Genomic DNA, 15813 nt, shown 5'->3' on the forward strand with positions numbered 1-15813 from the left:
CTGCCATTTACTGCCCTAAGTATGGCACAGCAATGAAGCAAAGTCCGACAGCCCTAACATAAAGCAAAGAACTATGCACATGAATAACAATTGTCTTGTGTCTGAATGCATTGTTCTCTAAATAACATCTAGAGTTTGGCCTTTTGGTTGAAATACAAATTCTACTTAGATTCAAATGTAACGATGGCATTACCTGACAAAAGACAAATGTGTTAAATATAAGCGTGTTTAGTACTGTTACATAATTAAGAACTTAATATTGAGAATCAAGATAACAAGTAATTAGACACAAAACGCAATAGCAATTTGGAAGGCTGCTGGATGTATTACTGAAAATAGGAAGCAAACAACAATACAACCCAGAGAATGAGTTTTAAATTCCAAGCCACAAGGCTGCACAAAACAGGAAAATAAACGTAGAAGATACCCTCCTCCCTTTCCATGATTCTTTAAATATTCCATCATTAATCATTACATAACTAATTCGTGCCAGTTGTCCCAATATTCTGCTGCAATTTCTGACACAGAATCTCTTTCTCCTCATGCATGATGCTCTGCTTCCCCCACATGCTTCCTCCTTGTATAAACTCTTAGCTTCTTAGGCCCAATTGAATCTTGGCCTAATTGATTCATCTTTGGGCCCGTATAAATGCCACCCGAAAGAGCTTCAGCCTTGTTCTCAAGGCTGCAGTTAGAAAATTGTTGACAAAAATTTGAAAAATCAACCCAAGTAGCCTCATCGTGAGAATGTCCCTGCCAATGGACTAAAACTTGTGTTGTACTCTTTCTAACAGCTCGTCTTTGCAAAATAGCGGCAGGTTCAATTAAAGGTTCATCAATGGCCATTTCAGAAGGCAGGTCTGTGAGAGCTTGGTGTTGACCAGTTACTTTCTTTAGTTGGGAGACATGAAAAATCGGGTAAATCCTTACTTCCAGCGGTAATTGGAGCTTATATGCCACTGAACCAATTCGACCAATGATATGAAAGGGACCATGGAACCTTGCTGCCAATTTAGGATGAGCGCAAGCAGTAAGCAGGACTGTCGATGAGGTCACTGAACCAATTCGACCAATGATACGAAAGGGACCATGGAACCTTGCTGCCAATTTAGGATGAGCGCGAGCAGTAAGCGAGGACTGTCGATGAGGTCTGAATTTGAGGAATCGTACCATGACCGTAGCAAGAGAGGTGGAGAAGAAACTCCCAATCATCGGCAGTAACGTGGGAGATAGAGGAGGAGGCGATTCTGGTGGCGAACAACGACGGGACCAACGTGGGACTAAGGAGGCCATGGGCTCCCTGAAATTTTAAGTCGAAATCCTTTTCCTCTAGTCTGAAGGTACCATGTCATCACAAACTGATACACAGACTGCCCCAAAATATTCCTCCACATTTAATTGCTGATGAAGTTTCCTTTCCTACCCACTGGTGATCTCTTCATCAGGTCGTCATTTGGAGGCTCTGTGGCTAGTGCTAGTGATCCTAGAGTGTCCATGATCATGTTGACCTAGAGAAGTTGAACAGCAGTTAGGGGAGCATTGCCTAAGATTAATGTTAATGTCATTCCCGGACAATATCAGGAGTGGAAAATCTTAAGGGAAATATGTAATAATAGGCTAGGTTATCTGTCAAACAGGCAGAAGAAAAACTGACAATCAGGGCAACCACATTGACTGTCAGTTGAAACTGAACAGATTTTTGAATGTTTACATAAACTGAACGTCCCCATTTGGCACCGTCACAATTGTGGAGAAGTTGTCAAGAAGTCATGAAGATGAAAAAAGAGTTCATCCACGAAGTACACCTTGAGGAATTCCAAAATACTGCAAATAAAAACAATAGATATACCTGAATTCTTGGAATCAGTTCATGCAACTCCTCACTCTTCTCCCGAAATTCTGGCCCCTCAATTGCAGTGGTGATGCTGTCTCTAGTGACCATTCGAACAACAATTCCAGCTGATCTGCAAATTGCAACAGACTCCTTGACACCAGAGCGGGCCGTCAGAAATTTTAACCGAAATATTAAAAATCGAAAAATCTTATTAAAATTCTTGAAAAATTAAAAAGTAAATATTAAATAATTAAGAAAAAATTATTTATAATAAAAAAAATTTTAATATGAAAAATTATAAAAATATTTAAAAAAATAAAATAAAATGTAAAATTTACCTCTTAAATAAAATTTTGACTTCGAACTTTATGATAGGCCTTAGGTACTCGTCACACTTTTAAAAGTCGTGCGTCTCGAAATTCATTTTCTGAGAAATATGGATCTCCATTGGACGTCGACAATAAAAATTAGGATTAGTCTAAATCTACTTTGAAATCCAAGACTAATCTCTCCGGATCTTTGATACCCACAATACCTATGCGAGTATACCCTTCGAAGGGATCAGAGCTTTCAGCAGAGAATTCACTTCCAGTTTCTTTATAAGCAAGGCAAAGAGTTCGAAGAGCTTCACTAGCAAATTTTTCAACTGCATTCCTTAAATAATTGATGGTTGCATCATCAAGGGGAACAACCTCACCAGTTGCTATAAATTTGTCACATGCAGCTAAAATTATTTCAGAGGCACCCTTGCAGTGTGCCCGAAAACCTCCATTAGGAAGCTCTAAAACTACATCCATTCTCTTCTTTGTGGAGTTGAATGGTTCAACTTACACAATTTTTTATTTTTCCCTTTCTACTTGGAAATTACCTCCAATCAACAGCCCCAACTCTAAAAGAGCAGTTTCTGTGGGTGATCACAGTATCTCAACTTTGCTATCTCTTTTACTAACAACTTCTCCTCCAGTGTTATTAAATATTGATTCAATAGAATGCTCATAGCAGAATCAGGAACTGCAGGCCCAAAATTAAGTGTACTCTTGGAGCTGCTCACTTCCATGATTTCCCCACAGATGTATGCTTTTACAACAGTCATGTGGTTCGTTGTTAGTGTCCCAATTTTGTCACTACAGATAGTTGTGGCAGACCCCATTGACTCGCAATCAGCCAGATAACGAACAAGTGCCTTATCATTCATCATCTTCTTCATGGCAAAAGCAAGACTAATGTGACGGCCAAAGGAAGGATCTCGGTAACTGCAACAAGAACATTTGTAACAGCAACAGCAAAATATTCCAACAGTTCCATTGCATCATCACCAGACCAGTTTCCAGTGACTTCCTTCAGCAAGCTTACGTCTAAATAATCCTTCCACCAGTACAGCAAAAGTCACACAGCAAAAAATAGGCCTATTTTCCCATTTACAGTTGCTACTCCATTCAGTTTGACCTGCAATGGGGTCTCATCATCTCCTCCTTCAATGCGCGTAGCCATTAGTTTACCCCACTGTGTTCTCATGCCAACAGCAATCACAAGCATTTTGCAAGATCCGTCCCGCACTTTGGTCCCTGAAGGAAGAAATGGATTTGTAGCATCCACTTGCACTGGTTCACTCTATCCTGTTAAACTGGATTCATTAATTAATAAAGAAAACCCTGAGATAAAAAGTCCATCAGCTGGAACTTGGTCTCCAATGGAAAGATGAAAAACGTCACCAGGAAGTATATCATACATGGATACCTTCTGCCTCAAGCCATTTCTGGTGACCTGAGCTGATATCTTTTTCTTCTCCTTGTCCAAATCTTTGTAACTGCAGAGATTGCTTATAATCACTAGTGGCAGTGACAAACACAACAAGCAGAATACTAGCAATGATTCCAAGCCCATGCTGAGCATCTTTTGGCCATCCTTCCTTTATTATGCCAACAATAAGATACACAACAGCACAAACACCGAGTATCATAATAGTCATATCTTGAAGGGCTTCCCAAACAAAAACCCAGAAACCTCTTGGTGGGCTCACGGTGAATTTATTTATCCCATAAATTTCTTTCCTTCTACTTAGTAAATCCTCGGAAGAAGAAATATCATCAGCAATTGATGTGGAGAGCTTGCCAGATATACCCTCCACCGAATCATGAATAGCCAGTTTCTTCAAGCCATGGCCTTCAACAATGGCTGCCAACTCTTCGGCACAAATTTGAAAACCAGCAGACTCAACCTCCTCAGGTACAGTGCAGTCATTGGACAAATTAAGACCTGTAAGTGTTCAAGGAAAAATCAATATGGAATGAGAAACCCCCAATTACATCAAAACTTTTGAACAAAGCAAGAGATTCTCACAATGGATAAACTGAAGAGCAGCTTTTGCGACCAAAACTGCAACACGAAGCTTCTCCTGAAATATAAAGATGGAAAAAAAAATACATGAAAAATGTAGCTTTTACCTAAGATTTTTATCAAGGCAAGAATATTTTCAAGGCCTTTCATTACTGAAGCCATAGATAGGCTAACAAAGTTCATTCATGAACCGAAGTTTTATTGGAGATAGCAAGTTTAGATTACAAATACGTCACTAAAGCAATATTCCTGGGAGAACAACCTGTCTAAGTATTACTGCACAGAGTTCCAAATGGCTAGCCAGTTCCAAGAAGAACTAATGTAATGTAAGTCATTAGAAACCAGTTCTTTCTCGCTCAAGAAACAATTACCACATGCACACAAGATTTCTCTGCCGATCCTTTCTGCTCAAGCCTCTTGAAACAATTGCAGAACAAGAATTACTAGCTACGTTCTACGGGTCTTTTTACATCCCACATTAGTTGGATATCTATATATATGATTTTGGGTTGCCAGCATTCTGGTTTTTAAACATCATAAGAACTGGCGATTAAGCAAAGCAGGACGTTGTGAATATAGTAGAAAATAGTTTCGCTGGACTATCTTTGAAGCCTCAGATTCAGTTTCCCTTATAGAAGCATCCACCTCATTGCATTTGAAAATAACTGTTTTAACGACTTATTTATGGTGAATGGGAAGGAATGTATACACAGAAAAAGGACAAATCAACTTGTTTTTTGTTATTGCAAGAAAATCTAAGCAGCAGCAATTAATTTTCAGAAAAAAAAAATCATAAAAAATTAGGTAAAGTGGAAAAGAAGCTATCTGAAATAGTCAACGTGGAAAATAAAATTTAGGACTTGTCTCTATCTGGAGCGAAGTCCTAAACAAGATATTTTGTACAGTTCTAAAGAACGGAATAACAGAGAAAGAAAGGAGAGGAGGACCTGATTGGAACGACGAATAGCCTCGGATTCAAAGCGTTTGGAGAGATTAGCAGTGAAACGAAACCGGCGCTTCCGATTCTTCACCAACCAAGAAAGCTTCCTGCATAACAGCAAGGCTTCTCCGATTTGTTCTTAGGCTTAACGTCCCCAAAATGCTCATCACATAGGATTCCGTGTACTAAATAACAACTGATTCTGGCTGCTTCTACTATGAAAACAAAAAAATTAACCTTTCACATCCTCCAAAGCACCAAAAATAGTTCCAAACACTGAAGAGAAGCTGCGAAGCAAGAAAGAACCGAAGGTAAAATTCTCATGCAAATGCTTCGGTCCGTTGGCACCCAACCTTCCCTTTTGAAAAGAAAGAAAAGTGAATACTAAACTTGACCTTGTTAGCAGATATGGATCTCACTTTACAGATCAAAATGAAAAAGGTTTTTGGTATCTGTTGTCTGATTAGATATTAATTATTAATTTATGTATCGATTTACATTAAACATAATCAATGTTGTAAAGAATAAAGATACTATGAATTTACCGTAAAATTTCTCCTCTTAGCGGACGGGCCGTTCGTTTTGGACTTCATATTTTGGGATCTTTTTCGTTCCTTTCATGATTTCTCTCTCTCTAAGATTTAGAGAGGAAGAGAATTTCTCTGAAGTTTGTTCCTCTAAAATGTTGAACCCACTCACGCCTCTCCCTCGCAAACCAACAACTCCCGTCACTCATGGCTTTGCTGGCCTTCCATCAATCTAAAGCCCATCTCTGCTCCATCCATGCCCCATTATCACACTCCCACATGCTATCTGGCATCTGCATAGAATTGCACCAGTGATCCATTCCTTAACTCAAGATTAACTACACATGGGAAGCTATTTGGATTGGGCTGAAAGGAACGAAAACTGTTTCGTCTAAGGTCAGGCGCATATGAAGTTTGTGGATTGTGTTGGGCTGATATTTTTACTGGTTCCATTTCCATATTCGTTTATTCATTTGCCATTTCATGTAAAATTATTTTATGAAACATTGATATATTGTATAATTTTCCCCAAGGTTAGGCGCATATGAAGTTTAAGATTGTAACTGTTATTCTAAGTAGACAATTTATATAAAATGACGACCCAATAAAATTTAAATGAATATGTATAAAAATATCTTATAAATAATAAAATAAACCGACAAACAATTTTTTTTATAAATAATCATTTTTATTTATATATAAAATTATTAATAGATGGCATTTTGATAACACGATATTACCGTTACATGGTGTAATTTTTCCACTGTAACACGGAAAGAAAAATAGATAACGTAACATCGGAGATAGAACAGGAGGCATGCAAACATCAGGTAATGCACGCGTGCAATAGCAATCTTATCACACCAATGAAATAGACGCACTTTGTGTTTCTTATCCATCTTGTGGTTTTGGAGCCATTGACTTCCATATCAAAACAAACTACACATAAATTTTAATTTCTCTTTCTGGACTTCCGTAGAACGCCTAACGTACAATTACAAAACGGCACCTATATTGTTCGTATTGGCCTCAAGACAAATTAATCCACATCAATGAATATATAATACCTTCAAGTTTAATTGTATAAGGGTAATTATGTAATTTACTATAAAATTAAGGATTTAACTTTGAATTATATCAAGCCTAATTTGAATTGATTCAATAATTAAAAACATATATAATTCACCTGATTCGAGTTTTCACCCTCTCTCTCTCGATCCTTTATTAAAAAAAATCTTTTAAATTATATTAAAATTAACATATATATTATTTTATTTTTAAAACTATATAACTTAGTTTTTTTTATATTTTAATTTTATTAAATTAAAGAGGTCATTTTATTCATATTAAAAAAATAATGTATATTTTTAAACATTGGAATTAAAATATTTATATTTAAAAAATTAAGAGATGCTTCTAATACAATTTAAAAATGAAAAGTGATATATCTTTAATAATATTTTGGTTATTTCTTATACAGTTAATGAAAAATTGGATAAAAAACCTTCAGTTAAAGAAAGTCAAAATAAACAATTTTTCAAAATATTATTGAATGAATGAATATAGCTGTAAAATTCAAAATTATGGTATTGAGACATCAAAGCACTGAAAAGATACAAATAAAGCAAGGCACTAAACACATTGGATCCAGAATGGCATCAACCACGCCACGCGTGACAGGAAAGGGTAAATTTAGACTTTTCCTTTTATTTTAATATAATATCTTTGAGCAAAGGAAGAGGAGACAGATATTGATTGTAGAAAAAAGAGAAGAGGAAGAAGGATAGAAATGAAATGATTGTGTCCAAACTAATTTACCTGTAATAATCTAGTTGGTAATCATTCCAGAGACTTACTCTAACTGTGCCCCTTTTTCCCTGACTTGGAATCCAATATAAACACCTGGTTTTTCAAAAAAAATTATTAAAATTTTCTCCAAGAATTCAATACACATATGAACGTGGATCTTATTTAATTAATTTTTAGATTAATATAAATCAAATTTAATTTAAATTTTTCTCTAAAATTTTAAATGAAATTTTAAGACTAATATCAGTTAGAATAGTTATATTGAATATATCAAACTAAATAATTGAAAATTAACAGTAAAGATTAGCGTAAAAATGATGGGTAATTAAAGGAGATTAGTCCCAAAATCCAAGGAGAAGCTATTCATTCTCATAATGAAAGGTAGATAGGTAATTAATATTTGGATTGAATAATGAAAATGATTAGTTAAACATCACTTTCTGTCCGTCCTTTCGTGCTCAGCAGCATCCCATTTCTAACGTAGAAAAGGTCAAGAACACGAGTAGATGCTAAAATACAAAGAAACAATGAAAAAGCTATATAGATAAGATAAGCCCAATGACTCATCAAACCAATAGGACTACAACATATAGCTAAGAGAAACTGGCCTCCACAACCTTTAATTGTACCAACCATAAATATAACCCATCATCACATCTCTCTCCCATGTCATTGTTAAACAATATTCTTACATAAATTGGACATGCATGGGGACCTAGAAACCCTGTTAACTTATCTCCATCTTTCCAACTTTGTGTCCTCACATGCTTTATCTCATTCCATCAATACCTACATCACAAAACCAAGAAGGGTCGGGTTCAGCTTTGATGGTTACTTTTGTCTGCTGGGTTGGGTCGCTTCCATGGTTGCATTCATATACATGAGAGACATACAAAGACCATGCATGCATAGGGTTTCATTGATATAATTTGTACGATTAATTGTCAAGCAAGCATCCGTATCACTCATATTTGGTTTGACTTAATATGGATAGATAAGATTTTAAAGCAAAAAAAGAAAGAAAAATTAAAGGGTTTGATGATATGATATGATCGTGTGGAAAGCATTTTAGTGGATTATCCTATAGGACTTTCACATGGATTGGTGTTTCATTTGCCACGAATTACTCTACTCTACCAATGAATCTATCTTTGTTTTTCATCACTTGTAATGATTCTCTCTCTCTCTCTCTACATCTCTTTTTCCATGCTAAGTTGTTATCATTAATAGTAGAAACCAAGGATTCAACAAATGTCTTGGAGACTAAAGCATGCATGTCCATATGTATATATACATGTAAAGTTTTCATCCAAATCCAAGTGGTCAATGCTAAAAGCAAAATCTTCAAGATTGGCTTACCCAGCCAGCCAGCTAGCAAGCCAATGTGCATTTGCTCTTCTTGTATTTTCCTAATGAATCTCTTCAACTTGTGGGTTTTGCCGATTAGATTGAACTGAAGAGATTATACAAAGCGTGTACAATTAATGTTAACTAATTAAACAATGAGAATCATTCAAGTTTTTAATGTGAGTGATCTGCTCATGAAAAAAGGCAGGCAAAGGAAAAGCTGGAGAGATAGAAGTTAGGAAAATTGAAGTATGAGGTAGAAGTTAGTGATGGGGGAGAGGTAGAAAGGGAAGAAAGTATGCTTATTGCCTGTCAAACAAGAGGAAAATTACAAAACTTGAAATGGAGAAGTCAATTCAGCGACCAATGGAATAGCTGGATGCGGCAACAAGAAAAAGATGGACCCTATATATATAAATATTCAGTTTTTCTTCACTTTTTTTTTTTTTTTTAAAAAAGAAAAGAAAAATTGCGGACGCATGAAAGACCACACCCAATTGAATCAGATTCCTGTATGTGACCCTACTGTCTCTCAAAATTCAATACCAGATAGAGATTCTCTCTCTGTATACATAGAACATTCACAATCAGCTCCAGGCAAAGTTCATATAATGCTGCCTAGACGATCTCATCAACAGCATGAACATGCTAGAAAAGAAAAACCCATAATCATGAATGTATGAATAAATTAATTAACCCTTAAATATTAGATGTGTAATTATGGAGTATTTTGCATGCATCGACTCATTGATCTTGTCCTTCTTTAGCCGTCATCATAATCAACGTCAGCAATCCTTTTGTTTGCGTTGTCCTAATTAGCAACCTCATCATCTAACTAGAATCCACCTTTAATTTAAAGATGAAAGAATTGAAATTTTTGAGCCGCCTCAATATTTAATCATGATATTATAAAGTTGCTAAAAGAAGAGAATAAAAATAGGTTATGGTCTCTATTTCTGTAAATTTAAGAGACGCGACCAAATTGTACTCTAAGACTTAGCCTGGTAGCCTGGTGGGAAGTGTATTCTGTAGCCTTGAAAGCTCTAAGGTTCGACTCCCCTAACCCTTATTTAAAAAAAAGAAAAAAAAAAAAAACAAGGGACCAAAATTTTAATTTATAAAGATATCAAATATTAATTGGTTCTTCAGGTAGCGGCAGCGTCGGCTTTGACGGTTGATTTTGGACCGCCAGTAAGTGTGGATCAGTTTAGTGGGTTGTTTGGTTCGATTTTCTTTTTAAACCATCCAATATCAAAAAGTTGGATTAAACCAGATTTACATCAGATAAACTTATTAAAAAAGATAAAATTAGTATTTTAACAGCAGGAGAAAATCTAATAAGATTATTGGTTTAGATTTGTAGAAAAAATCTACAAAATGAATTTTGAAACAATAGATTATTATTTTAGAACCTCTTTAATTTAAAGAAAATAGGATTTCATTCACTAAACGCAAAACTTTCATTTTATTTCTAAAAGACTTTATTAAACCAGCATTAACAATAAATAAATTTTCACACCTTTTAAATGGTAAATGGATGGGTAAATGATTTATTATTTTTTTAATAATATAAATTAATCTTTTCTTTTTTATATTATAAACATCATAAAATTTTGTTACCTAATAAATAATAATTTTATTTCAAAATTAATAAATAATTTTGAAACAGCAATATAAAAATAGTAATTTAATATATGTGTATATATATATTATAATAATAAAAGTAATTTTAGAAAATTATTTTCATTATCTTTTATATAAGATAATATTTTATTTTTTAAAAATCCTTTTTAAAATAATTTATAAAAATGAAAATAAAAATAAAAATAAAAAACATGGCTCACGTTTTTCTTAGTATGTTATTAATATTGCTTATAGATTATTATGAAGTCATTTAACATTTATATATTTGTCGTATCTCAACCAAAATTTAGATGCTGTAAAGACATTTTGTAAAAGTTATTCTAAATATTTTTATAAAAAAATTTACCGTTAAAATTGAAACTAAATTACTATATTTGTGTTTTAAACGTAATTATCATTAAAAAAATATATCGTATTGATAAATAAAAAATAAAATAGCTCTATATTTTAGTGTTTGAAGGGCATTCGAGTAAATGAGTATTAAGAGAATTGCTGGAGTTACAGGAGTTGTATATCAACTCGATGACGACCCAAAAAGAACATTGTCAATAATGGATGCTTAAAAAACTAAATATATTTTGAATTTTTAATTAGTCAAAAATATATTATTTAACGAAAATAATTTATCTTGCCTATTTAACTCATTTAAATTGTAATTATTTTTAGATTTGAAAGGTATTGAATTCAAATAAATAAAAATATTTATTTTCATAAAACAAATACCAACAACTTTATTTTCTCAATCAATAGTATTTAAATTAACTACTCATATTATATTTTTATAAAATATTGCTTAAATAATTGTAAATTTTTAAACTAAAATGATATAAATAAATTCATTTCCTTCCATTAAAAATAAGTTTAATTTGTCTCAATTTATGTGATGCATCTTTTTGAAATTAAATTTATTTAATACTTTTAAATATTAAACTTAATAAATTATTATTTAATATATTTCAGAATAAAATTTATTAGTTAGAAAATTTATTGCCGTCACCGAGTGTCTGTCACTGTAACATTTAAATCAATAAATTTTTTTAAAAAATTAATATAAATAAAGAGTTTAAATTTAAATATTAAAATATATATTTTAAATATAGAATCAATAACTAAAAAATATATATTTTTAATTTTATTATAATTATTCTTATATTTTTGTATCAATTAAAATTTAATTTTTTAAAATTATTCTAATTATATTTTGTTATAATTAAAAAACTGACAAAACAATTATCATATTAAAATGATGTCACCATATCAAATCAATAAAATTACTATAACAAAACTAACGAAACACTTATCATATTAAAATTATGTCACCGTATCAAATCAATAAAATTTAAAACTAATGATAAAAAATTTTAATATTTTATTTTTATTATAATTTTACATTATATTTTTATTTTTTATAAATTAAACTCTATTTTTTAATATTTGGTCACTATTATTTATACGAAAACTTATAAAATTATAAAATTACTCTTTTTTACTATTAAATATATTTAAAAATAATAATAATAATTATTATTATTATTTATATTTTAAATTTTTATTAATAATTTTATAATAATAATAATTTATCTTAATTTTATTTTAATTAAAATTATTATCAATTGATTTTTTTTAAATCTGTCTAATATACTTACTGACGTTACTTTTAAAACTATTGTTAAGGAAATAATATTATTAAATATATTAATTATGAAATATTAAAATAATAAAATATTTTTTAAAATATTTTTTTAATTATTCTTTTAACTTCAATGTACAATAGTAATTAATTTTTTAAAAAATTATATTAATATTTAGAGTGAATTTTAAAAAAATTAATAAAATAAATAATTTATCAAAAAACCTATATTTTTAGTTTTATTGTAATTTTATTCTAAAATTTTAAATTATTATCAATTTTATCATAAAATTTATTAACATAACTAAGTAATATGAAAATTTGATTAGTTTTTAATGGTAAAATTACGAGTAGAGTGTAATTGAAATCATTTTAAAATATTAAATTTTAATTGATGATGTAATTATAATAAATAAAAATATAATTTTTTTTATCTTTTAACTTTTAAATATATTGTAATAATATAAAATTAATCGATGATATTTTAAAAAATTAATTAGTATTTATTAATAAATAAAAAATTTCATAATTTTAAATATAATAAAAATTTATTGTATAATATTTTTTAATGATAATAAAATATAAAGATTTAAATAATTTTATAAAGCAAACCTCCTATTAATCGACATTTTATTCATTAAATTAATTAAGTCTTTTATTTAAAATATTAAATTTAAATAATTAAAAATTACAGTTTATAAAAGTTTTTTCACCAAATTCAATCCTATATATCGAGATAATATTGTCAAATCATATTAGATACACTAATGGCAACGAATTTGTTATTTTTAGTATTCAATTTGAGTGAATTTTAATACGACGAATTTATATAATTATAATTAGATTTGAGATAAATTTAAATTTAAAAAATAATAGTCATTGTGGATTCGGATCGGTTTTAAATTTTATATAGAATATATATTTCTCGAATCTATTTATATAAATAATTAATTTAATATAAAAAATATATTTTATAATAATATTTATATATTTTTTATATATTTTTATTTAAAAATTTAAATTTAAATATTCTTTAAAAATATTAAATTTTTTAAATGAAAATTATTGATAAAGTTTTTTTAATATAAATTATTAATTAAAATATATAAAATTAAATAAATTTAAATTTTATTCGAATAATAATAATTAAATTTAAAATAAATTTAAATAATTTAAATTAATTTTTAATTAAATTTAAAATAAATTTAAATATTATTAATATAAATTAAATTTAAATATAAATATTTTAATTTTCGCACTTACTTTATCCATTTTCATCCTTAATTATATATATATATATATAATATTAATAATTAATTTATAAAATACGTTCATACTAAGAAATTATATTATATGGTCCTGTAAACAAATATAAATAGCATAAACCAACACCCTTGCACAGCTATGACCTACCCACATAATTTTGTTTATAGTGCCACCTCTCTCTCTCTCTCTAGAAGCAACTTTTCAACCGTCCAAAAATTTCCTCCTCCGACCTCATTTTCCTTCCCCTGTTCTCCATCTTCCGGTACATGGGTACTACCCTGTTAGAAGCTCTCAACGTCCGCGTACTCGGCTCCGGCGAGAAATTTCTCGTCCTTGCCCATGGAGTTGGGACTGACCAATCCGCATGGCAGCGCATTCTTCCCTTTTTTACTCACAACTACAGTGTAATTCTATATGACCTCGTTTGCGCCGGCAGTGTCAATCCTGACTACTTCGATTTTAGAAGGTATACTACTCTTGATGCTTACGTTGATGACTTGCTTAACATTCTTGATGCTCTTCGTGTCGATCGCTGCGCCTATGTTGGTCACTCCGTCTCCGCCATGATTGGTCTTTTGGCTTCAATTAGGCGCCCTGAACTCTTCTCCAAACTCATCCTCGTAGGCGCTTCCCCAAGGTGACATCTTATATCCAGCTTACAAGAGCTGTTTGTTTTCTTGTTTTATTTTTTTTTTTTTCTCGATTGGCCCTAAAATTTGTGTTTTACCCCAGATTCTTGAACGACAACGATTACCATGGAGGATTCGAGCGACCTGACATTGAGAATGTTTTCGCAGCAATGGAAGCAAACTATGAGGCCTGGGTCAATGGTTTTGCACCGCTTGCCGTTGGGGCGGATGTGCCAGCGGCAGTTAGAGAATTCAGCCGGACCCTTTTCAATATGAGGCCAGATATTACGCTATTTGTGTCAAGAACAGTGTTTAATAGCGATCTAAGAGGGATTCTAGGCCTAGTGAAGGTACCCTGTTGCATAATTCAGACAGCCAAGGACGTGTCAGTTCCAGCGTCGGTGGCGGAGTATTTGAAGAACCATTTGGGTGGGAGGAGCACAGTGGAGATATTAAGGACAGAGGGTCATTTGCCACATTTGAGTGCCCCAGCGTTGTTGGCTCAAGTGCTTCGGCGAGCCCTTTCGCGGTGAGTGAGTGTGTTGCTGGTGATAATGAATGAAGAAGTCAATTGAGCTAAGTTAGGTCCGATTTACTACAGTACAGGCACAGCTACTAAGTGGGGTCTAAAAACAATTTGTAATAAGATTGGAGATGTTGACACCTGGTGAATAATTTGTGGACATTAGTCCTTTGTACTCGGGATAAATATGTACTTATGTAATGAAATGAAATGATATTTTGGAAAAGGATAAAGAAATATCCACGTGATAATCACGTGATGCGGAATGGTACTCTGTCGTTTTTATCCTCCTTGTTTCTTCTGTCCTTGTTTTCGAGCTAAGCTAGCTTGTACTTTGGGGGAACTCTACAAAAAATTTAAATGGCCATTTTCAGAAGAAAAAAACGCCGTCGTATGGATGAAAGAATCTTTCTTAGTCTCTTGGAAAAGCTCCAAACTTGCTAAGTAATGACCCGCCACCTGATTATGGGGCACACAGATTCTCCCTCGTTACCACTCTTTTGCAGTCCGTCCGTTATCCATATCACCTTTATATTCTTGATTGAGAACTGCTCTATCCTTGTTCAGAACAGCTTTTGAATCATTTCCATTCAGTCAATCATGGACATGGGGATATGTATGTTATATGTTTTGTCATTAAGAAGAATATGGATTATGGATTGCGAGAATCGTCCTTTGGATGATGAAGGAGAGATGTCGATGTCCAACAAGCATCCATTTTACTTTTACAGAAACAGAAGAGTGGAGAAAACTTTGTACTAATCACAGTGAAGACATAAATGAATGATTCTGATATGTGAATGAGAAGTGACAGACAATTCTGTCTTTTTTAGTTTCCAACATCGATGTTTTCTTGTAATAACTTCACGTGCTGCTGCAGTCTTTTATTTCCCGCAGGGGCCACCAGAGCCAACTCCACAGGACCATACGTCTTTGTGCTGTATGCACATGTGCACTGAGTCGATCTTCTCAAAGTTTTCATTTTCTTTTTGTTTGCCGAGTAGAAAAACCATGCTGAACTGCAATATCCGAGAAATGAGGATCAGCTCTCTTTCATGGAGCCTGCCCAGGCCATTTGTTCAATAGTCAGTACTGCCTTCTTGGACCGTAGCCCATGTTCTGGGTTGGCCATCAACCATTCAGCTCAGCTCATAAATTGAATGAACTGTTTTTTTAGGCCTTTTGGGCCAAAATATACCCAAGAGAGTTGTGCACTTGGTACTAAATTGTCACATAATATAATAACGAAAACATTTGGTGATATTGTTGTGGAAGTGGAATGGAAGCAAAAGGTGGTCAATTTAGGTGGCTTGCTTTATTCGCTCAA

At 32.2% G+C, this 15813-nt stretch overlaps 1 protein-coding gene and 1 pseudogene across 1 annotated transcript; one reads left to right on the forward strand and one right to left on the reverse strand.

Moving 5' to 3' along the window:
- Positions 1-301: 301 nt before the first annotated feature.
- LOC110606858 lies at positions 302-5250 on the reverse strand (annotated as a pseudogene).
- Positions 5251-13473: 8223 nt separating this feature from the next.
- Positions 13474-14775, forward strand: LOC110605830 (probable strigolactone esterase DAD2). The gene is made up of 2 exons (XM_021744485.2): positions 13474-13971; positions 14067-14775. Exons 1-2 carry the CDS (start codon positions 13601-13603, stop codon positions 14494-14496), a joined length of 801 nt encoding a protein of 266 aa, XP_021600177.1. The 5' UTR covers positions 13474-13600; the 3' UTR covers positions 14497-14775.
- Positions 14776-15813: the final 1038 nt, after the last annotated feature.

This window comes from Manihot esculenta, chromosome 18 (genome assembly GCF_001659605.2).
Source record: "Manihot esculenta cultivar AM560-2 chromosome 18, M.esculenta_v8, whole genome shotgun sequence".
Classification (NCBI taxonomy): Eukaryota; Viridiplantae; Streptophyta; class Magnoliopsida; order Malpighiales; family Euphorbiaceae; genus Manihot; species Manihot esculenta.

Bases quoted from the DNA above. Each gene is read 5' to 3' on its own strand.
- LOC110605830 (XM_021744485.2), top strand. From the start codon at position 13,601: ATGGGTACTACCCTGTTAGAAGCTCTCAACGTCCGCGTACTCGGCTCC. The intron at 13,972-14,066 runs GTGACATCTTAT...GTTTTACCCCAG, and splicing joins CTCGTAGGCGCTTCCCCAAG to ATTCTTGAACGACAACGATT.